A 22,858-nucleotide genomic window follows, 5' to 3' on the forward strand; every position below is an offset into this window, starting at 1 on the left:
TTGCCTTTATTAAAACTATAAAAAGATAGTTTAGGGAATTCCCTGGAGGTCCAGTGGCTAGGACTCCGTGCTTTCACTGCTGAGGGTTCGGGTTCGATCTCTGGGGGACTAAGATCCCACAAGCTGCAAGGCGTGGCCAAAAAAAAAAAGTTCATGATTCATTGTAAAGATTACCATTGTTTTGCTGCTAGTATACACTCACCTCACCCCCACCCCCCCATTTTCTTGTCCTGTTCTTCCTTAATCTGGTTATTTTATTTCTGACGTGCTGCAGCCTTGGTGTTAAGCCATGGTGGAGGTGAGCACCTTTGCCACGAGTTAGAACTGATTTCTGGGACTTGAGAAGAGTGTCGTGATTAGAAATTGATTATTCACACAGCTGCTATTTCATAATCCTCCTTTTCAATTGTAGCTTAAAATAGATGACTTAACACATGACTTAGCTACTTATGAATAATAAATAGGTGAGCAAAGGAAGAGAAGTGTGTATCATTTTCATATTTCTCATACTTTAGTAAAAGTTATATGTGTAGTTTTGGATATTGTGGCAAAGGGGATAATTTAATTTTCCTTTTTTGATGTGTAAGCCAGGATACTTTTGGGGTGGGAAAGTGAAGAAGAAATAGAGTATAAGACTTTCCTTTTAAAAAAAGAGTGTATTTACTTGATAGATCATGATTGAAAAGTGGAATGTAAACCCAGCTCCTTCCCCCATCTCCTCATCTCTTCAGAGACACCTCAGAGGCAGTCACCCATAAGTTTCTTGTGTGTCTTGCAGATTCAGTTACATGTACAAAGACATAGAGTATATATATGTCCTATTTTCCGCCTTTAAGCAACTCAAATGGTAGCATGTTATATATATCTTGGTTTTTTTTTTTTTTTCTCAATAAACAGTATTTCTTCCAGTTGCTAGATAATGCTCCATTAAATCGATTTGGTTTGATATATAGGTTTTTCCTGATCTTTTGCTGTTGAAATAGCATATCTTTTCCCACATGTGCATGTATATCTAACAGGATAAAATTCTGTAAGAGGAATTGCTGGGTCAAAGAGAAATACGCATTTTGTTGAAATTGCTTTCTGTAGAGGATGTATCAATTTACACTTTTTCACACAAAAGGAGGAGGTTGCTATTTGTTTCTGTATCCTTTTAAACACAAGACTGTATTTTCAAAACCTTTTGACCTTATCCATGAAAAGTTTCAATTTGTGATTTATTTTGAGGTATGAATGAGTCTTCATTTGTTCAGGAGTAATTTCTGTGAACTCATTCATTCCATTTTTTACCTATTTGTTGTTTGGTTTGTTTTGATCTTGGAAATTGTCTATATTGCAAATATTTTTCCCATTGTTATTTGTTTCTTGATTTAGTTTTTTTGTCTGTAGCCAGATGATTTTGTTCTTTGCACTTAAATTGTTGGCACTGCTGTAATTTTTTTGGTGTAAGGAATAAGGTGGGAGTCCAACTTTTTTTTATTCCTGACTAAATGACAATTATCACAAACATTTCTTGAATGATTCATGCTTATTGTGCAGTAAACTTTCATATATCTGAACTCTTTACTACTTCATTGTACTTGGTGCTTATATTAAATATTTATGCTACCTGGTAGGCCATTGCCTTTCTCCACAATTACTCTTTATAAAAAAATTGCGGGGGGGCGTGGAACTTCCCTGGTGGTACAGTGTTAAAACTCCATGCTTCCAGTGCAGGGGGCATGGGTTCGATCCCTGGTTGGAGAACTGAGATCCCACATGCCTAACAGCACAGCCAAAAAAAAATATTATTTTTTTGCTATTTTATTCTCTTATTTTTCCATGTAAACTTTATTTTTTAAACATCTTTATTGGAGAATAATTGCTTTACAATGGTGTGTTAGTTTCTGCTATTCACTGCTATAACAAAGTGAATCAGCTATACATATACATACATCCCCATATATCCTCCCTCTTACATCTCGCTCCCACCCTCCCTATCCCACACTTCCAGGTGGACACAAAGCACCGAGCTGATTGCCCTGTAGTATGCGGCTGCTTCCCACTAGCTGTCTATTTTACGTTTGGTAGTGTATATATGTCCATGCCACCCTCTCACTTTGTCCCAGCTTACCCTCTCCCCTCCCTGTGTCCTCATGTCCATTCTCTATGTCTGTGTCTTTATTCCTGTCCTGCCCCTAGGTTCTTCAGAACCTTTTTTTTTTTTAGATTCCATATATATGTGTTAGCATACGGTGTTTGTTTTTCTCTTTCTGACTTACTTCACTCTGTATGACAGTCTCCAGGTCCATCCACCTTGCTACAAATGACCCAATTTCGTTTCTTTTTATGGCTGAGTAATATTCCATTGTATATATGTGCCACATCTTCTTTATCCATTCATCCAGTGATGGACACTTAGGTTGCTTCCATGTCCTGGCTATTGTAAATAGAGCTGCAATGAACACTTTGGTACATGACTCTTTTTGAATTACGGTTTTCTCAGGGTATATGCCCAGTAGGGGGATTGCTAGGTTGTATGGTAGTTCTATTTATAGTTTTTTGAGGAACCTCCATGCTGTTCTCCATAGTGGCTGTATCAATTTACATTCCCAGCAACAGTGCAAGAGGGTTCCCTTTTCTCCACACCCTCTCCAGCGTTTATTTTTTGTAGATTTTTTTGATGATGACCATTCTGACTTGGTGTGAGGTGATACCTCATTGTAGTTTTGATTTGCATTTCTCTAATGATTAATGATGTTGAGCATCCTTTCATGTGTTTGTTAGCAATCTGTATATCTTCTTTGGAGAAATGTCTATTTAGGTCTTCTGCCCATTTGGATTGGGTTGTTTGTCATTTTGATACTGAGCTGCATGAGTTGCTTGTATATTTTGGAGATTAATCCTTTGTCAGTTGCTTCATTTGCAAATATTTTCTCCCATTCTGAGGGTTGTCTTTTCGTCTTGTTTATGGTTAACTGTGCAAAAGCTTTGAAGTTTCATTAGGTCCCATTTGTTTATTTTTGTTTTTATTTCCATTTCTCTAGGAGGTGGGTCAAAAAGGGTCTTGCCGTGATTTATGTCATAGAGTGTTCTGCTTATGTTTTCCTCTAAGAGTTTTATAGTATCTGGCCTTACATTTAGGTCTTTAATCCATTTTGAGTTTATTTTTGTGTATGGTGTTAGAAAGTGTTCTAATTTCATTCTTTTACATGTAACTGTCCAGTTTTCCCACACCACCTATTGGAAGACGTTGTCTTTTCTCCATTGTATATTCTTGCCTCCTTTATCAAAGATAAGGTGACCGTATGTGTGTGAGTTTATATCTGGGCTTTCTGTCCTGTTCCACTGATCTATATTTCTGGTTTTGTTCTGGTACCATACTGTCTTGATTACTGTCACTTTGTAGTATAGTCTGAAGTCAGGGAGCCTGATTCCTCCAGCTCCATTTTTCTTTCCCAAGATAGCTTTGGCTATTCGGGGTCTATTGTGTTTCCATGCAAATTGTGAATTTTTTTGTTCTAGTTCTGTAAAAAATGCCATTGGTCATTTGATAGGCACTGCATTGAATCTGTAGATTGCTTTGGGTAGTACAGTCATTTTCACAATGTTGATTTTTCCAACCCAGGAACACGGTATATCTCTCCATCTGTTTGTATCATCTTTAATTTTTCATCAGTGTCTTATAGTTTTCTGCATACAGGTCTTTTGTCTCCTTAGGTAGGTTTATTCCTAGATTTTTAAAATTCTTTTTGTTGCAATGGTAAATGGGAGTGTTTCCTTAATTTCTCTTTCAGATTTTTCATCATTAGTGTATAAGAATGCAAGAGATTTCTGTGCATTAATTTTGTATCCTGCTACTTTACCAAATGCATTGATTAGCTCTAGTAGTTTTCTGGTAGCATCTTTAGGATTCTCTACGTATGGTATCATGTCATCTGCGAACAGTGACAGTTTTACCTCTTTTCTGATTTGGATTCCTTTTATTTCTTTTTCTTCTCTGATTGCTGTGGCTAAAACTTCCAGAACTATGTTGAATAATAGTGGTGAGAATGGGCAACCTTGTCTTGTTCCTGATGGTTTCAGTTTTTCACCACTGAGAACGATGTTGGCTCTGGGCTTGTCATATATGGCCTTTTTTATGTTGAGGTAAGTTTCCTCTATGTCTACTTTCTGGAGGGTTTTTATCATAAATGGGTGTTGAATTTCGTCGAAAGCTTTTTCTGCATCTATTGAGATGATCGTATGATTTTTCTCCTTCAATTTGTTAATATGGTGTATCACATTGATTGATTTGCATATATTGAAGAATCCTTGCGTTCCTGGAATAAACCCCACTTGATCATGATGTATGATCCTTTTAATGTGATGTTGGATTCTGTTTGCTAGTATTTTGTTGAGGATTTTTGCATCTATGTTCATCAGTGATATTGGCCTGTAGTTTTCTTTCTTTGTGACATCTTTGTCTGGTTTTGGTATCAGGATGATGGTGGCCTTGTAGAATGAGTTTGGGAGTGTTCTTCCCTCTGCTATACTTTGGAAGAGTTTTGAGAAGGATAGCTGTTAGCTCTTCTCTAAATGCTAGAATTCTCCTGTGAAGCCATCTGGTCCTGGGCTTTTGTTTGTTGGAAGATTTTTAATGACAGTTTCAATTTCAGTGCTTGTGATTGGTCTGCTTATATTTTCTATTTCTTCCTGGTTCAGTCTCGGAAGGTTGTGCATTTCTAAGAATTTGTCCATTTCTTCCAGGTTGTCCATTTTATTGGCATAGAGTTACTTGTAGTAATCTCTCATGATCCTTTGTATTTCTGCAGTGTCAGTTGTTATTTCTCCTTTTTCATTTCTGTTGATTTGAGTCTTCTCCCTTTTTGTCTTGATGAGTCTGGCTAATGGTTTATCAATTTTGTTTATCTTCTCAAAGAACCAGTTTTTAGTTTTATTGATCTTTGCTATCGTTTCCTTCATTTCTTTTTCATTTATTTCTGATCTCATCTTTATGATTTCTTTCCTTCTGCTAACTTTGGGGTTTTTTTTTTTGGTTCTTCTTTCTCTAATTGCTTTAGGTGTAAGGTTATGTTGTTTATTTGAGATGTTTCTTGTTTGTTGAGGTAGGATTGTATTGCTATAAACTTCCCTTTTAGAACTGCTTTTGCTGCATCCCATAGGTTTTGGGTCGTTGTGTTTTCATTGTCATTTCTTTCTAGGAATTTTTTGATTTTCTCAGTGATCTCTTGGTTATTAAGTAGTGTATTGTTTAGCCTCCATGTGTTTGTATTTTTTACAGGTTTTTTCCTGTAATTGATACCTAGTCTCATAGCGTTTTGGTCAGAAAAGATACTTGACACGATTTCGCGTTTCTTAAATTTACCAAGGCTTGATTTGTGACCCAAGATATGATCTATCCTCGAGAATGTTCCATGAGCAGTTGAGAGGAAAGTGTAATATGCTGTTTTTGAACAGAATGACCTATAAATATCAATTAAGTCCATCTTGTTTAATGTATCATTTAAAGCTTGTGTTGCCTTATTTATTTTCATTTTGGATGATCTGTCCATTGGTGAAAGTGGGGTGTTGAAGTCCCCTACTATGATTGTGTTACTGTCGATTTCCCCTTTTATGGCTGTTAGCGTTTGTCTTATGTATCGAGGTGCTCCTATGTTGGGTGCATAAATATTTACAATTCTTATATTTCTTGGATTGATCCTTTGATCATTATGTAGTGTCCTCCTTTGTCTCTTGTAATAGTCTTTAAAGTCTATTTTGTCTGGTAAGAGAATTGCTACTCCAGCTTTCTTTTGATTTTCATTTGCGTGGAATATCTTTTTCCATCCCCTCACTTTCAGTCTGTATGGGTCCTTAGGTCTGAAGTGGCTCTGTTGTAGACAGCATATGTATGGGTCTTGTTTTTGTTTCCAGTCAGCCAGTCTGTGTCTTTTGGTTGGAGCATTTAAGCCATTTACATTTAATTATAAGTATGCATGTTTCTATTACCATTTTCTTAATTGTTTTGGGGTTGTTATTGTAAGTCTTTTCCTTCTCTTGTGTTTCCTGCCTAGAGAAGTTCCTTTAGCATTTGTTGTGGAGCTGGGTTGGTGATGCTGAATTCTCTTAGCTTTTGCTTATCTGTAAAGGTTTTAATTCTCCATCGAATCTGAATGAGATCCTTGCTGGGTAGAGTAATCTTGGTTGTAGGTTTTTCCTTTCATCACTTTAAACATGTCCTGCCACTCCCTTCTGGCTTGCAGAGTTTCTGCTGAAAGATCAGGTGTTAACCTTTTGGGATTCCCTTGTGTGTTAATTATTGCTTTTCCCTTGCTGCTTTTAATATTTTTCTTTGTATTTAATTTTTGATAGTTTGATTAATATATGTCTTGGCGTGTTTCTCCTTGGGTTTATCCTGTATGGGACTCTCTGCGCTTCTTGGACTTAATTATTTCCTTACCCATATTAGGGAAGTTTTTAACTATAATCTCTTCAGATATTTTCTCAGTCCCTTTCTTTTTCTCTTCTTCTTTTTGGGACCCCAGTAACTCGAATGTTGGTGCATTTAATGTTTTCCCAGAAGTCTCTGAGATTGGCCTCAATTCTTTTCATTCTTTTCTCTTTATTTTGTTCTGCGGTAGTTATTTTCACTATTTTATCTTCCAGATCACTTATCGGTTCTCCTGCCTCAGTTATTCTGCTATTGATTCCTTTTAGAGAAAATTCTTAATTTCATTTATTGTGTTCATCATTGTTTGCTCTTTAGTTCTTCTAGGCCCTTGTTAAACATTTCTTTTGTTTTCTCCATTCTGTTTCCAAGATTTTGGGTCATTACTGTCATTACTCTGAATTGTTTTTCAGATAGACTATTTCCTCTTCATTTGTTTGGTCTGGTGGGTTTTTACCTTGCTCCTTCATCTGCTGCGTATTTTTCTGTTTTCTCATTTTGCTTAACTTACCCTGTTGGGGTCTGCATTTCCCAGGTTGCAGGTTTGTAGTTCCCGTTGATTTTGGTGTCTGCTCCCAGAGGGTAAAAGGTTGGTTCAGTGGGTTGTGTAGACTTCCTGGTGTAGGGGACTGGTGCCTGTGTTCTGGTGGATGAGGCTGGATGTTGTCTTTTTGGTGGGCAAGACCATGTCCGGTCGTATGTTTTGGGGTATCTGTGAACTTGTTATGATTTTAGGCAGCCTCTGTGCTAATGGGTGGGGTTGTGTTCCTGTCTTGCTAGTTGTTTGGCATAGGGTGTCCAGCACTGTAGCTTGCTGGTCGTTGAGTGGAGCTGGGTCTTAGCATTGAGATGGAGATCTCTGGGAGAGCTTTCGCCGTTTGATACTGTGGGCGACTGGGAGGTCTCTGGTGGACCATAGTCTTGAACTTGGCTCTCCCACCTCAGAGGCTCAGGCCTGCTACCCGGCCAGAGCACCAAGACCCTGTCAGCCACACGGCTCAGAAGAAAAGGGAGACAAAAAAAGAAAGAATGAAATTTAAATAATTAATTAAATAAAGTCATTAAAATAGAAAAAATTATTTTTAAAAAAGTAATAGAAAAAAGAAAAGAAAGGAAGAGAGCAGCTAAACCAAAAAAATCCACCGATGATAACAAGCCCTAAAAACTATACTAAAAAGAAACAATGGACAGTCAGAACCCTAGGACAAGTGGCAAAAGCAAAGCTATACAGAGAAAATCACACGAAGAAGCATACACATACACATTCACAAAAAGAAAAAAGAAAGTTATATATATATATATATATATATATATATATATATATATATATATATATATATAAAAATTAAAAAAGGAAGAGAGCAACCAAATCAGTAAACAAGTCTACCAATGATAATAAGCTGTAAATACTAAACTAAGATAAACATATAACTGGAAACAAATTAGATGCAAAAAGCAAACCCCAAGTCTACAGTTGCTCCCAAAGTCCACCACCTAAATTTTGGGATGATTTGTTGTCTATTCAGGTATTCCACAGGTGCAGGGTACATCAAGGTGATTGTGGAGATTTAATCCACTGCTCCTGAGGCTGCTGGGAGAAATTTGCCTTTCTCTTCTTTGTTCACTTAGCTCCTGCGGTTCAGCTTTGGATTTGGTCCCACCTCTGTGGGTAGGTCACCTGAGGGTGTCTTTTGGGAAGTCTGAGGTCTTCTGGCAGCATTCAGTCGGTGTTCTGTAGGAGTTGATCCACATGTAGATGTAGTTTTGATGTGTTTGTGGGGAGGACGGTGATCTCCACGTCTTACTCCTCCGCCATCTTGAAGGCACCCCCTCCATGTGAACTTTAAAATTGGCCTTTTCTTATGCCATGAAAGTGTGAAGAGGTTGTTTTATTACCATGTGAAATTTATAGATTAGTGAGAATTGATATTTTTACTCTTCCATTTATTTACTTTTTTTGTACCTTAACATTTTATTTACATGGCTCTTAAAAGATTTAAGTTTATTCCTAGGTATTTTTCTGTTTTGTTGCAGATGGAATCCTGGCTGATTGTTTTGTATTTAATATGAAAGGGGCTGTTGGTTTCTGCATGTAAATTATAACACCTTACTGAATTCTATTTCTCTTGTGATTTTTCAGTTTATTCTAAATTGGGGTTCTCAATTGCTAGTTTTTAAATTAATGGATAGAATTCTATCAAAAGAACTGGAATATCTTCATGATCATTTCACTGTTTCTTTGTAGTAGTAAAAGGCTAAATTATAGTTTTAAAAAAACAAGTAAACACATCAGAATGAAGGGAGTTATTTAATTTGATGATTTTAATGGCCATCGCTTTTATTTTTTAATTTTTTGTTTATTCTTTTTTTTTTTTTTTTTTTGCAGTACGCGGGCCTCTCACTGTTGTGGCCTCTCCCGTTGCGGAGCACAGGCTCCAGACGCGCAGGCTCAGCGGCCATGGCTCACGGGCCCAGCCACTCCGTGGCATGTGGGATCTTCCCGGACTAGGGCACGAACCCGTGTCCCCTGCATCGGCAGGTGGACTCTCAGCCACTGTGCCACCAGGGAAGCCCTGTTTATTCTTATTTATTTATTTATTTAATGTATTTGCCAGGGGTGGGGGGTGAGTTATTGCTTTTAAACATCCAGTTTCATTGAATGGCCCATGTATTAGAGGTAAGATCCTGGCCAGGCCTGGAGGTAAGGCCAGGCTGACATTGTCTCTTTGTACCTGTCTTTCTTTTTTAAACAGGATTTTCTTTTTGTTTTTTGTTTTTTTTTGGCCACTTTGGGTCTTTGTTGCTGCACGCGGGCTTTCTCTCTAGTTGCGGTGAGCAGAGGCTGCTCTTGGTTGCAGTGCACGGGCTTCTCATTGCGGTGGCTTGTTGCGGAGCATGGGCTCTAGGTGCTCAGGCTTCAGTAGTTGCAGCACGTGGGCTTCAGTAGTTGCAGCACGCGGGCTTCAGTAGTTGTAGCCTAGAGCGTAGCCTAGAGCGTAGTTGTAGCCTAGAGCGTAGGCTCAGTAGTTGTAGCGTACAGGCTTAGTTGCTGTGCGGCATGTGGGATCTTCCTGGACCGGGGATTGAACCCGTGTCCCCTGCATTGGCAGGTGGAATCTTAACCACTGCACCACCAGGGCAAGTCCCTGTACCTGTCTTCTAAAGATGAAGATCGTTCTGGGGTTGGCTTCAGTAGTAACTTTTTTTCGTTCTGGGGTTGGCTTCAGTAGTAACTTTATTTTTTAGATTAGCTAAAAATGTTTTAATAGGGAACTGAACCATGAGAAATGGGAGTTTTGGCTTAATTTTAGTCTGAATAGTGGTAATTGAGCTAAAATAAAATAATACTTAAATAGTAAGAGAAAGAGTGAGAGGGGAAAATGATTTTAGATCCAGGAAAAAAAATGTTACATAACGTAATTCTACAGTTTTCAGTTTGAAAATTCAGTTTGAAAATGGACTATGTAATTTGTATAATTTACAGAGACTTTTGCCTCATGTTGTAGTTAATGTGGCCATATAAGGTGTTTACTGAAGCAGTGCTTCTGAAACTTTGCTGTGCATACTCATCACTCATTCTGATTCTGGGGGTCTGGAGTGGGCTCTGAGGTTCTATATTTCTAACAAGTAATCAGATGTTGCTGATCCCAGACCATGCTTCAAGTAACCAGGTACTAAATGACCATGACTTTAATATGGTTATTTAGATAAGTTTAACTTTGTAAACTAAAAATCAAACAGGTCCCATTGATCAAATGCATCATTCTTTTTTTCTACTTCATCATTGGTTTCACTGCTTATTAGAATGTGCTGCTTTTACAGTCTCAATGTGATGTCCTGCTCACTAGTGTGTACCCTCTACTCCAGGGAGCACGGCACTCTGCCACCCCCGTCCTCCCATCCAGGATTCAAATGTGTGACGCTTTTTATTCATGTGATTTCTCCAGACTGGTTGCTCTTCTTCACCTGTCTAGCACTTCCCATCCTTCGAGACCCAGTTCAAATCCTAGCTTTAGAACATCTTTTTCATCTGCTTTAGCCCACTATGAACCGTGATTGTCTTCTACAGTCAGTATTTACTTACATGTCTGTTTGTTTGTTTCCCTAGTTAGATTGTAGACTTTTTAAAGATAAGGTTTATCTTGGACATTTTGCATTCCCTTCATGACCTCTCCTCATGGATATCTAAAAAACACTTCGGACACAGTGTTTCTGAATCCATAATTTTTGCCTCTAAAAACCTGTTTCTATTCCTGTGTTCTTTGTATCAATGATACCAAAGACCTTAGGGTAAAGAGAAAATCCAGTCTTTCATCAAGTCCTGTTAATTTTATCTCCAAAGCATTTCTTAAATCTTTGCTTTTCTCTTCCTCCAATCTAGGCTTACATGGACTGACCCAGGAGATTATGAACTGAGCTATCTGCATCCACTCTGGTGCCCCTTCTCACCACTGTAGTATAACTCAGGTCTATCATGTATGTTAGTGTCTCCAGAATTGTCTTTCATTATGTTCCCTTTCTCTGTTTACTCCATTTTGTAAACCTTATTTTATGGTATCCGGGGATATGCCCTTCTGTCTTTCTAACCCAGTCTTCCCTTTACACTTTTATCCCTTTTTATCCTTCAGAATAAAAGTCAAGATTCCCTTACTTGGGAAAGTATTTATTCCCTAATGCTTCCCTGGAACCAGAGAGGTTTTTGAAGGAAAAACAAAACAACAACAGTCCTTTTATGGCATCTCTTTGCTTTCGGCATAAAGCAAGATCCCACTCGGTCTGGCCTCTGTCTGCATCTGTAAATTATTTATGTGTTATCTGTTGTTAAAATCCCTGATGTTTGAATTGATTTCTGTCTTCTAGTGGACCTCTATTAAAAACAAACAACAAACAAAACCAACCTACCGAAAACTACTTGTTAACAAAGCAGAAAGATATTGTTTGATTAGTCTGATCACCTTAAAACAGTAGGGCTTAACAGGGATGAAAATCAGTGTTAATTGGATATTACGGATTTATTTTTAATGATTCTCGGTTTTATTTAAAAAATAAAAAGCATGCATACAGTGAAATATAAAACTATGTCTTTAAATAGGTTTGCTATCATTTAAAAGTTAATAGACTAAAAAAAAGTTAATAGACTGTTTTATCACTTTCAGGTTTATAGAAAAATTGAGTAGAAAAGCATTGTGTGCTTTTGTGTTATATCTAAAAAGTCATCAAACCCAAGCTTACCTAGATTTTCCCGTGTTATTTTCTAAGAGTTTTATAACTTTGCATCTTACATTTAGGTTTGTGATCCGTTTTGAGTTAATTTTTGAGTTAAGGTCTGTAGATTTCTTTTTTCTTTCGTACGTGGATGTCCATTTGTTGAAAAGGCTGATCTCTTCATTGAATTCCCTTTGCTCTTTTGTCAAAAGATTACTTGACTGTGTGTGTGGGGGTTTACTTTTGGAATCTCTTCCATTGATCTATTCTTTTACCAATACCACACTGTCTTGATTACTGTAGATTTATAGTAACTAGTGAAGTTGAATGGAGAGTGTCAGTCTTTTAACTTTGTTCGTCAATTGTGTTGGTTATTCTGGATCTTTTGCCTTTCCATATAAACTTGAGAATTCATTTGTTGATATCCACAAAATAACTTGCTGAGACTTTAAATGGCATTGCATTGATCCTATAGATCAAGTTTGGAAGAACTGACACTTTGACAATACTGAGTTTTCCAACCCATATTTGGAATACTTCCATTTAATTTGGGTCTTTGAGTTCTTTCATCAGAGTTGTGTAATTTTCCTCATAGATTCTGTACATAATTAGATTTATACCTGTGTATTTCATTTTTTGAATACTAGTATGCAGAACTGTGGATTGGGAGGGAGGGTTGTCTGTAAAGTTATATGCTGATTTTTAACTAGGCAGGGGTTGGCGCCCCTAACCCCATATTACAGTTGTTCAAGGGTCAGCTGTAATATGTACAACACAATATGATAACCAAAGCAAGAAGCTGGGAAAGAGGATAGTAGTGGAAACTTTAGGTGTGAGAAAGAATAGCAGAATTTTGTGCTTTTGAGGAGATGAGACTGTCACCAAGTAAATGGACACCAAGAATAAGTATATAAAATAGTGTCCTGGGAGTCCCTGGCGGTCCAGTGGTAAGGACTCAGTGCTTTCACTGCTGTGGGCCTGGGTTCAATCCCTGGGGACTAATATCCCACAAGCCATGCAGCATGGCCAAAAATGAATAAATAAAAAAGTGTCTTGCCACATGGTTCATTCAAAGGTTCTTTAAATTTCAGCTTAAGCTTCCGTGGATAGCCTTTTCTCTCTAACCTGCTCTGAACTAGGTCATAGTTTTTCACCATTTCCCCACCTCTTATTCTTTCTCTTGGCACCCATTGTTTAATTGTGTTACTTTTTTTTTTTTTTTCTGCGGTACGCGGGCCTCTCAGTGCTGTGGCCTTTCCCGCTGCGGAGCACAGGCTCTGGACGCGCAGGCTCAGCGGCCATGGCTCACGGGCCCAGCCGCTCCGCGGCATGTGGGATCTTCCCGGACTGGGGCACGAACCCGTGTCCCCTGCATCGGCAGGCGGACTCTCAACCACTGCACCACCAGGGAAGCCCTATTCTTTACTTTTTAAAAAGTAATAATTTTCATAGCATTTATCACAGTTTGTAATTTTTTTTTTTTTTTTTTTTTTTTGCGGTACGCGGGCCTCTCACTGTTGTGGCCTCTCCCGTTGCGGAGCACAGGCTCCGGACGCGCAGGCCCAGTGGCCATGGCTCACGGGCCCAGCCGCTCCGCGGCATGTGGGATCCTCCCAGACCGGGGCACGAACCCGCGTCCCCCGCGTCGGCAGGTGGACTCTCAACCACTGCGCCACCAGGGAAGCCCCCCAGTTTGTAATTTTTTAAAACTTTGTTTAGTTTGCTTATTTACTACACAGTAAACTCCATGAAGAAAGGAACCATGTTTTTTTAAAACATTTAATTTAATTTATTTTTCATACAACAGGTTCTTATTAGTTACCTATTTTATACATACTAGCATATATATGTCAGTCCCAGTCTCCCAGTTCATCCCACCCCCCGCCCCCACTTTCCTCCCTTGGTGTCCATACGTTTGTTCTCTGCATCTGTCTCTCTATTTCTGCTTTGCAAACCGAAGAAAGGAACCATGTGTTTGTATGCCCAGTGCCTAACATGTATTAAGATGCTCAGTCCTTACTTGTTGAGAAATGAATGAATATCTTTATAAACATACATATACACATGAGTATCAAGGAATGCAAAGTAAGAAAGTTATAAAAATCTATTATAGTCAGTCTTAAACTCTTCAATAGAGTTGAGGGGTGTTTTCACCTAGATTTTGAAGGAAGTGATAGGCATGAGTTGAAGTTTTTGAAGGAATGTTCCAAATTTGGAGGAGGAAAAGAGTGGCAAGATTATTTGGGGAAATTAGTAAAATAATGTTGGCAAGAGTTGATAACTACTTTGTAGATTAGCAATGATTATATAAGTATGGAGAAAGCTACTAGATGCTGGGAAAAAAATTTTAAGAGTTAAGGGTAGGCAGATAGTATGGAATTCCAGAAAATGCAGAGAACAGGAATAATATGGTGACAGTAGTTAGAAAAGGATGTTTAGGCAGTGGTCTTGTAGTAAGACACCTAAGGCATGGAGATAAGTGATGAAAGCAATTAGTGCTCCTCATTCTCTTTAGTTCTGCATTTCAGAGTTCCAGGTCCTGAGATGATAGGGAATTTGCAAGTTTTATAGGTTATTACAGTTGGATTTCTTTGTAGTGAAATTTTCTTGTTCCACAGCTCTTGGATAAGCACAAGAATACAGAGAGCATGGTAGAGCTTCTGGACTTGTATCAGATGGAGGATGAAGCCTACAGCAGCCTTGCAGAAGCCACAACTGAACTCTATCAGTATTTACTACAGCCATTCCGAGACATGCGAGAACTTGCCATGCTACGAAGACAGCAGATCAAGGTATTTTTTTAAAAATCTAAATAGTAACCTGCCTGTTTCATAGTTCTCAGCGTGGCTGGCTATACATTTTAATTATTAGAGGAGCTTTTATAAATGTAAATATCTGATCCATTGTCCCCAGAGATTCTAGTTTGGTAGTTTTGTGATACATAGAGCCTGAACACCTCATTTTAAAAGCATCTGAAAAGGCGACTTTGCTGAGTAGCCAGGGCTGAGAAAAGCCTAGAAAATTTGTAAATACATTGAGATTCTCATCTTTCCCCCTTTCCTGTGCTTTTTTTCCCCTCTCCATCTACTCCTGTCTCCCTTTTAATGTTTTGGGTATTATCTAGTCTTAGACTTATTTAGTAGGAGTTTTGAGAACATTTGTTTTGGGAAGACCTTGTTTTGAAAGTTACAAGGCATTAATGGTACAGCTTTAAAATTCATGACATTTACTTTTGTGTGTAAAATATATATTACTTTTTTTGAGGCAAGTGTTAAGGGTTTGGTTTTATAGCTGACCTCAAATCAATGTTGCTGTGTTTAATTCACATGGAAATATTGCTGAACTAGGATATTAAAAAACTTTTTGTGTATTAATGCGTGAATTTGGAACATTATTTACGAAATTTATATCTGGGAAATTGCCACTTATTCTGAAAACTTTGTGCTTGGGGGCAAGAAAGAGGAGTAGTATAATATTTGAAAAATTATTACAAGGTAAAGCATGTCTGTCTTTTTCCCTTTACTAATGAGTCAAGATATGGAGCAATACAGACTGTCACATAATTGACACACTCTCCTTTATTAATACTTTCGAAAAATATTGGGTTGTTAAGTTAGTTTTATCATAAACTTGGCATTTTGGGTAAAATGGTAACTAGTAACTCAGAATTTTTAGACACTACAGTTTCCTCCAATTTAAAAAAAATGAACTATAGATATTTGTCCATTGAAAACTTGACTGGAAGGCTAGGGATGAACTGGATGATATACATGGAGGCCCCATCTGCTTCTAAACTAAGCTGCAGTGTTTAGCTGAGATAATCTATATACAGCTTAACGTTGATTATCAGAATCTATGTGAATTTTTGCTTTCATATTATATCATGGTTTGTATTGAGTATTAATATTAGCAAATGGATTGAACCTTCTTGTCAGGCTGTATTGTCCACTAGCGTCAGTTATTACTCCATTTTTTTCCCCTGGGAAGCAGAGTATAGGTGAGGAGGAACAGACAACATATTTCTTAAACTGTTAACATTTTCAAAGGTAAAAATCGTATTTTACTGCATTGCCCCTCAAATGCCCCATCACCTATGATGATGAGCTAGTAAGAGAACGTGAACAAATTTGTGCCAAAAAATTCTACAACTTAGATGAAATGGATACACTTCTTAGGGAAATACAAATTGTCAAAATAGAGTCAAGAAAAAATAGAAAAAATTTGGTAGCTCTATATTAACAAAGTTGAATTCATATTTAAAACCTTCTCACAAAGAAAACTCCAGGGCCAGGTAAAGGATCATTGGAGGATTTAAAAGAGGGAACACTTCCCAACTCATTTTTGAGGCCAGCATTATCCAAATCAAACGACATTATAGAAAAAAAGAAAACTGCAGATAAACGTCCCTCATGAATGTAGATGCAGTAATTCTTAACATAATATTGAAAAATAGGATTCAGTAATATACTGTGATTAGGGTTTATCTTAGAAAGGCAATATTGGTTTAACATTACAAAAACTAATCAATGTAACTCACCATATTATTGATAAAGGAAAAAATCAACATGTCTGGGTGCAGAAATGCACTTGATAAAAAGTTCATTGCCCATCCATGGTAAAATCTCAGCAACCTAGGAAGAGAAGGGAACTTCTTTGAGCTGATAAAGGGTATGTGTGGAAAGCCTATCTAACATCATGCATGATGGTGAATGACTGAATTCTTCCCCCACTAAGATTGGTAACTAGGTAAGATTGTCTGCTCCCACAACTTTTATTCAGTATTTCTCTGGAGTTTGTCGTCAGTTCAATAAAGCAAAAAAAAATAAAAGACATATATAAATTAGAAAAAAAGTAGATTATTTGTTTGTAGATCATGCGATCACACATGTAAAAAAAATTAAGAATCTAAAAAAGCTACTGGAAATAACCTGTAAGTTTAGTTACAAGGTCAGTATTAAAGATTCAATTGCATTTTCTATCTTCCAGAAATGAAGTTGAAATCAAAAAATTTTAAATGCCCTTTACATTAGCATCTCTGAACATGAAATGTTTAGGGATAAATTTTATAAAATATATGAAAGGACTATATATTGAAAAATTATAAGACTTTGATGAGAAAAATTAAAGCATACCTAAATAGGAGATAGACCATGTTAATAGATTGGAAGATAATCTATTAACAATAATCAATAACGTTTAGATGTCAGTTCTCAACTGACCTGTAGATTCAAATTAATATTCCAGTAGGGTGTTTTTTTTTTTTTTTAAACTAACCAGCCAATTATAAAATAGCTAGAGAAATCCAGACATTGTGGTGATAGTATAGGATAGACGTGTAAATGAATGGAACTAAACAGAATCCAAAAATAAACCTGTGGTTGTATAGTCAGTTAGTTTTCTACAAAGGTGACAAGGCAGTTCAGTGGGGGGAAAGAATAGTCTTATCAACAAATGGTGCTAGAAGTGGATACCCATATAGAAATAATGAAGTCCAGGCTTCCTTATCTTATACCATACACAAAAATTAATTTGAAATACATGTTAGACCCAAACATAAAGCTCATAGTATAAAACTTTTATAACAAAACTAGGAAGTTTTTACAATCTTTCAGAAGGAAAGACAAAGGTTTTTTAGATAGGATGCAGAAAACTTCAGCTAAAAAAAAATAAAATAAAATTGGACTTCACTAAAATTAAAATTAAATACTTTTGCTATTTTAAAGATTAAGAAAGTGAGGAGGCCACACACTGAGAGAAAATAACTTGTAATACATCTGAAAGAGGAACTGTACAACTCAGTAAGACAAAACCCCAAAATTTTCAATATGAGCTAAATATTTAAAAAGACACAAAGAAATGGCTAATAATCACATGTGAAGATGCTCAACATACTCATCTAGGAAATCCAGATTGGTACCACAGTGAGATGCTATTACACACCCATTGAAGTGAGTATAATGAAAAAATTCTGGCCCTCCCAAGGGCTAGTGAGGATGTAGAGTAAGTGGAATTTTCATACATTGCTAACAGAATTTTAAAGTGGTACAACCACTTTGGAAAACAGTTTGGCACTTTCTTCAAAAGTTAAACATATATGGTTGATCTTTGAACAACCCTTGGGTGTGGTTCCAGGACCTGCCAATGATACCAAAATTTTCAGATGCTTAAGTCCCAAAGTGGCTTTCCAGATCGTGGTTCCCCATCCGTGGATTCAACCAACAGCAGATCTTGTAGCACTGTAATATTTATGGGGAAAAAAATCTGCATGTAAGTGGACTCATGCAGTTCAAATCCATGTTGTTCAAGGGTCAACTGTACAATACCTTACAACTTAGCTGTTTGTCTCTTAGTTACTTATACAAGAGAAATGAAAACATCTGTTCACAAAAAAGACTTATATACCAGTGTTCATGCCAACTGTATTCCCGGTAGCCCCAAACTGGGACAACCCAAATAACCATCGACAGGTGAATGGATAAACAAAATGTGGATAAAATGGATAAACAAAACCATCCTGTATATGTGTGAAGGTATGGATGGCAAAGCAGTACGAGAAGGTATGGATGGCAAAGTAGTACGAGAATGTTTTGGAGGTGACGGAAATGTTTTGTATCATGATTGTAGTGGTTGTTTCTTGGGTGTATACAGCCATCAAAACTCATCAAATTGAGCACTTTAGATGGATTTACTTGAACACAGTGTATGTAAATTAAATCCTGATTAAATAGCTTATAAAAAATTGTGCTGAGCAAAAGATGCCAGTCAAAGAGTATGTGCTGAGCAAAAGATGCCAGATGAACTGTGCCTCCATTTACATGGAATTCTAGAAGATTGTCCTAAACAGCTGTTGCCTGGGGTGGGGCCAGGGAGATCCACTGAGAGGCGGATGTAACAGAATCCTTTGGGGAGATTGATGTGCTTCAAATCTTGATTATGGTGCCTGTTATCACGGGTATATATATTTGTCAAAATTTACACTTAAAACAGGTACATTTTGTTGTATGTAAATTATAACTCAGATGATTTTTTAAAAGAAAAATGAGCAGTATGTACAAGTTTATGTAGAGACACAAAATGGGGTGATCACCATTGCCTGAAGATACATGGAAAAAGGGGATGATCAAGCTTCACCACTGAAGAATAAGAATTCAGTAGGAAGTGAGTACATATGTCTGTATTGGAGATTGGAATTGAGAATATTCCAGATAGGTATATAAAAACAGGAATGGTATAGTGAACAGGCATAATACTAGGGCTTTTAGTCACAATAAGTTATTCAAACATTACTGAATCACCAACCCAGCACCATGAGTGGAGACCAATAAGTGGCATGGCTGGGATTGAAACACATGTTTGACTGCAAAGCCTGCTCATTTAGTTATACCACAGGGTGTGAATTGTTTGATATGCCTCAGTCTAAGGATTTGTAGGAGAGGAATGATGGTCAGGGGCTAGAGTGCTATCTCATCCTATGGAATTTGACCTTTAGCCTCTTTAAAATACACACCTCTTTCGGAAGCTCCCAGACTCTAATACGCTGGTTCTTAAAATGTGACCCCCAGACGAGGAGCATCAGTATCACCTAGAACCTTGTTAAAAATACAGATTCTTAGGCCTCACCTCAGATCTCCTTTGCTGAAACTCTAGGGAGAAGCTCAGCAATCTTTGTTTTAACAAGTCTTCCCGGTAATTCTGATATGAAGTTTGAGAACCACGTGTCGAATAAAATTTGAAACAGCTAAGGGATGGAGCACACTAAATTCAAAGTTATATTCTCTCTGGGCCCCAGTTTTTTCATCCATAAAATGAGATTTAAACTACATGATGCTTGGGAGATTCCCTGGTGGTCCGGTGGATAGGACTTTCACTGCCGGGGCCCAGGTTCAATCCCTAGTCGGGGAACTAAGATCCTGCAAACTGCGTGGCGTGACCAAAAAAAAAAGCTTAAATAAATAAATAAAAATAAATAAACTAGATGATCCTCTCTAGATTTTTAGGCCCAGTGTCTTAACGAGTCAGGGTTAGCAAGGTGACCTGATAGTCTTCCTGGATTAACTATAAGCACTTCAGACGCATTGTCCAACTTATTTCTAATGATTTGCTGAAAGTACCTAAGCTAGAAACTAGAAGACACCCTCACCTTTTCCCTCCCCTTTGTAGCCAGTCATGTCATTTTGCAATTCAGCTGTCTTCTAGTTGAAACTTGAATGTACTCTTCTTCCTCCACCCTTCCCCGGGACCAGGCAAATCTATAGGTGTCTTTATGTGAAATAGAAAAAGTCACCCACCTCCACCCTTATTCCAGCAGACAGATGGGCATATGCAGCAGTATGCATGGCTTGGCAAACGCCCTGGTTTTGTGCAGGGTGCAATTTTTACACCACTGGACCACTATATACTCTGCCATGTACACTATGAAATATATAGTGCTACCACTATACATTAAGGTACTTATCTCTTACCTCAACTATTTTTTCCTTTGGTTTCCTTGTCTTTAGATGTCTCTTACCTTCAAAAAATGCCTCATTTCACACTCTTACCTGGGAATAGTACACTTAATATTTGCTTTGAATGTAAAAGTGCATGAAATAGATGATGCCAAGTCTAATCATGTCATTCTCTTAATCAAGAGTCACCTTCAGATGACTCCTGGGCCTGGAAAATTCACATTAAGGTCTCTACTACATCAGTATATTCACAAGTTTATCTTGGCATTTGTTTCACCTAAGAATTGGAATTTTTTTTAACTTACAATCTCAGCAAAGACAGAAGTAACACTTCAGCTTCTCATATAAAACCCAGTATCCAAGCTAGTGATGTACTTTATAATAAGCAGTTCCTTGCCCAGAAATTTGTGTTTATAAACTAGTCTCACTATCCTAGCTACCTAAACTGACACATTTTTTTCCATCTTAAAAACAGACACTGTTTTCTTTCTAGCCCTAAAATTCAAAACAGAGGTGTCATTGTTATTAGCACATGATCCAGCTGACCAATGCTGTACATCTTCAAATTTGCCAAGTTAGGAAGAGAACTCAGTATCCTAGCTTAATGTCTTAGGTACAGTAAACTGTAATCATGTTTTTAAACAGTTGGCTGCAGCATTAGCTACTGAGTTTCAGAAGTCAGTTAAAAAACCAGCATTTAAAAAGCATAGCATGTTTGTTTTCTGTATTTTTGAATATACATGTACAATGAAGGTAAAAATAATCTAACAACAAAGAACAGGTTATCGCCAAATAATTACCACCAGATTTTTAATATTATTTTTTCTCTTCAAAAAGATAATGCAAGGTTTCTCATTTCTGTACAGTGTTTAACTATGCAAGTGAAAAGGGTTTCTATCTTCATGATCTGAGTTAAGATTTTTTAATTTTGAGCACTGCCTGTTTTGGTTATTATGTTTCTGTTCCACAGCTGTGTCTGTTGGTCTGACCAGAAGATCAAATCAGTTATTTCAACAGAGGAAATTTTAAGAACCAGGTATAAAGTTGTTAACAAGGTAGATAAGAAGGCAACTCTTAAGATATCAGAGTTAATTGCAAAAGCAGCCACCACTCCTAGGATCGGGGGTTACAAAGGGAAGAGGTGGTAATTATTAAAGGATAGGTCCTGTGGAGCTGACCTCTGAGAAAGAAGACATTGCTCTTCTAGTGCTGGTGTGTCTGATCTCAGTGGAGAGGACCAGATCTCGGGGGATAGGGCACTGATGGACAGGTGCTGGTTTGTCTTGGGCACACAAATGAGGTCAGTTCTGTGAAGGTTAAAAAACTGCAAACTCGATTCTGTTAACTCCTTCAAGAAGGTACTGCAGATGCTGGGATGAAGAAGCGAGTCTGGGATGATGATCACAGGAACAGCAAACAGGAAAGTCAAGTGATACAGATAGGAAGAAGCAAATCTTCTCTTTCCTTCAACTCTGAAATCTCCTCCAGCCCTTTCTGTTGGCAAAGGCTAAATGTGGTTTTCAGAGCCTGAACCCTAGCATCACAAGGCAGAAGGTTGAACTTCGGAGTTGATAGAATTTAAATAGATTTTGACTTTCAAAGTCAGGGAAAAAACTTAGCTAACCTAGCTTATGGTCTTAGGTATAATAAACATACGAAGTTTAATCATGTCATTGAAAAGGACTTCCGTCATAATGTGCCGAGTAAGAATTTAAATTTTTGCTACAATTTATTAAATTTATCATATCAATTTATTAAATTTCTTTTTCATACTTGTGAACACTAATCTTTTGCTTTTTAACTTGTTTTAAAAATCAAAGGTAATCACAACAGATGAAAGCACAAAAACCTTGATGGTTTTATTACAGAAAACAAGTTTTCTAAAACCTTAAATGTAAACTGAAGTCTAAATATGCCACCTACTATTGCTGAGAAGCCCTCAGTGGTTTCCAGTTGCCTGTCATATGCAATACAAACTCCTCAGCCTCCTCATTGATCTAACCTACTTCTCTAGTGTTATCTCCCACTACCTTCATCTGTTTTACTTAAACTCCAGCTAGGTTGGACTGCTCTCTGTCCTTTACCATGCATTGAACTTACTTACTTACCTCAAGGCTTTTGTTCAGGTTAATTCTTACCTACAGCATCCCTTTTGGGTGGTTCTCTTTTCCCATATGCTCCCCATGTAACTGTCAAAATCCTACCCTTCCTTCAAAGCCCTCTGCAATTTATGGGCCTCAGTAAAGTTTGTCCTGATCTAAACAGCTAAATGTGTTCAAAGATTATGGTATCGTAAAATACTTTCCAGAAAAGGTTTTAATCAATTTATAGTTCCACCAGCAGTATATTATGTGTGCCTGTTTCACCATGACTTCACTGACTCTCTTCCTACGATAAATGGTTTGTCACCCTGCCATCTAAAAACAGCTATCTTGTGTCTTCTCCCGTCTCCTCTACCAATTTATTTTTAACTGGATTCTTTTTCTTTTTTTAATTTTTATATTATTTTGGAGTATAGTTGATTTACAATGTTCTGTTACTTTCAGTTGTACAGCAAAGCGATTCAGTTATACATATACATAATTCTTGTTCAGATTCTTTTCATAACTGGGTTCTTTCTTCACAGGGGAAGACATAGGTTCTCCCTCTCAACCTGCTCTGTGATCTCCCATTAAAATAAAGCAAGAGTGCCTACCCTTAAGCCTTATCCTCTTCTCCACCCTTTTCCCCTCTATTCACTCACACAGATTTCTCAAAGGAGTATTATACATGTGTCTGCATTTCTCTCCTCATTAAA

General features: G+C 37.4%; 1 protein-coding gene across 2 annotated transcripts in view; it reads left to right on the forward strand.

Annotated features, from left to right (window-relative positions):
• JMY (junction mediating and regulatory protein, p53 cofactor) overlaps positions 1-22,858 on the forward strand; it is a 68,898-nt gene that overhangs the window by 15,829 nt on the left and 30,211 nt on the right. For both annotated transcript variants that reach the window (XM_029218877.1, XM_029218878.1), the window contains exon 2: positions 14,233-14,406. In XM_029218877.1, coding sequence (XP_029074710.1) covers positions 14,233-14,406 — 174 coding nt within the window. The remainder of the gene's footprint in view (positions 1-14,232; positions 14,407-22,858) is intronic.

The sequence above is a fragment of the Monodon monoceros genome, unplaced genomic scaffold, assembly GCF_005190385.1.
Source record: "Monodon monoceros isolate NGI ecotype Baffin Bay Population unplaced genomic scaffold, NGI_Narwhal_1 Super_Scaffold_12, whole genome shotgun sequence".
Taxonomy (NCBI): Eukaryota; Metazoa; Chordata; class Mammalia; order Artiodactyla; family Monodontidae; genus Monodon; species Monodon monoceros.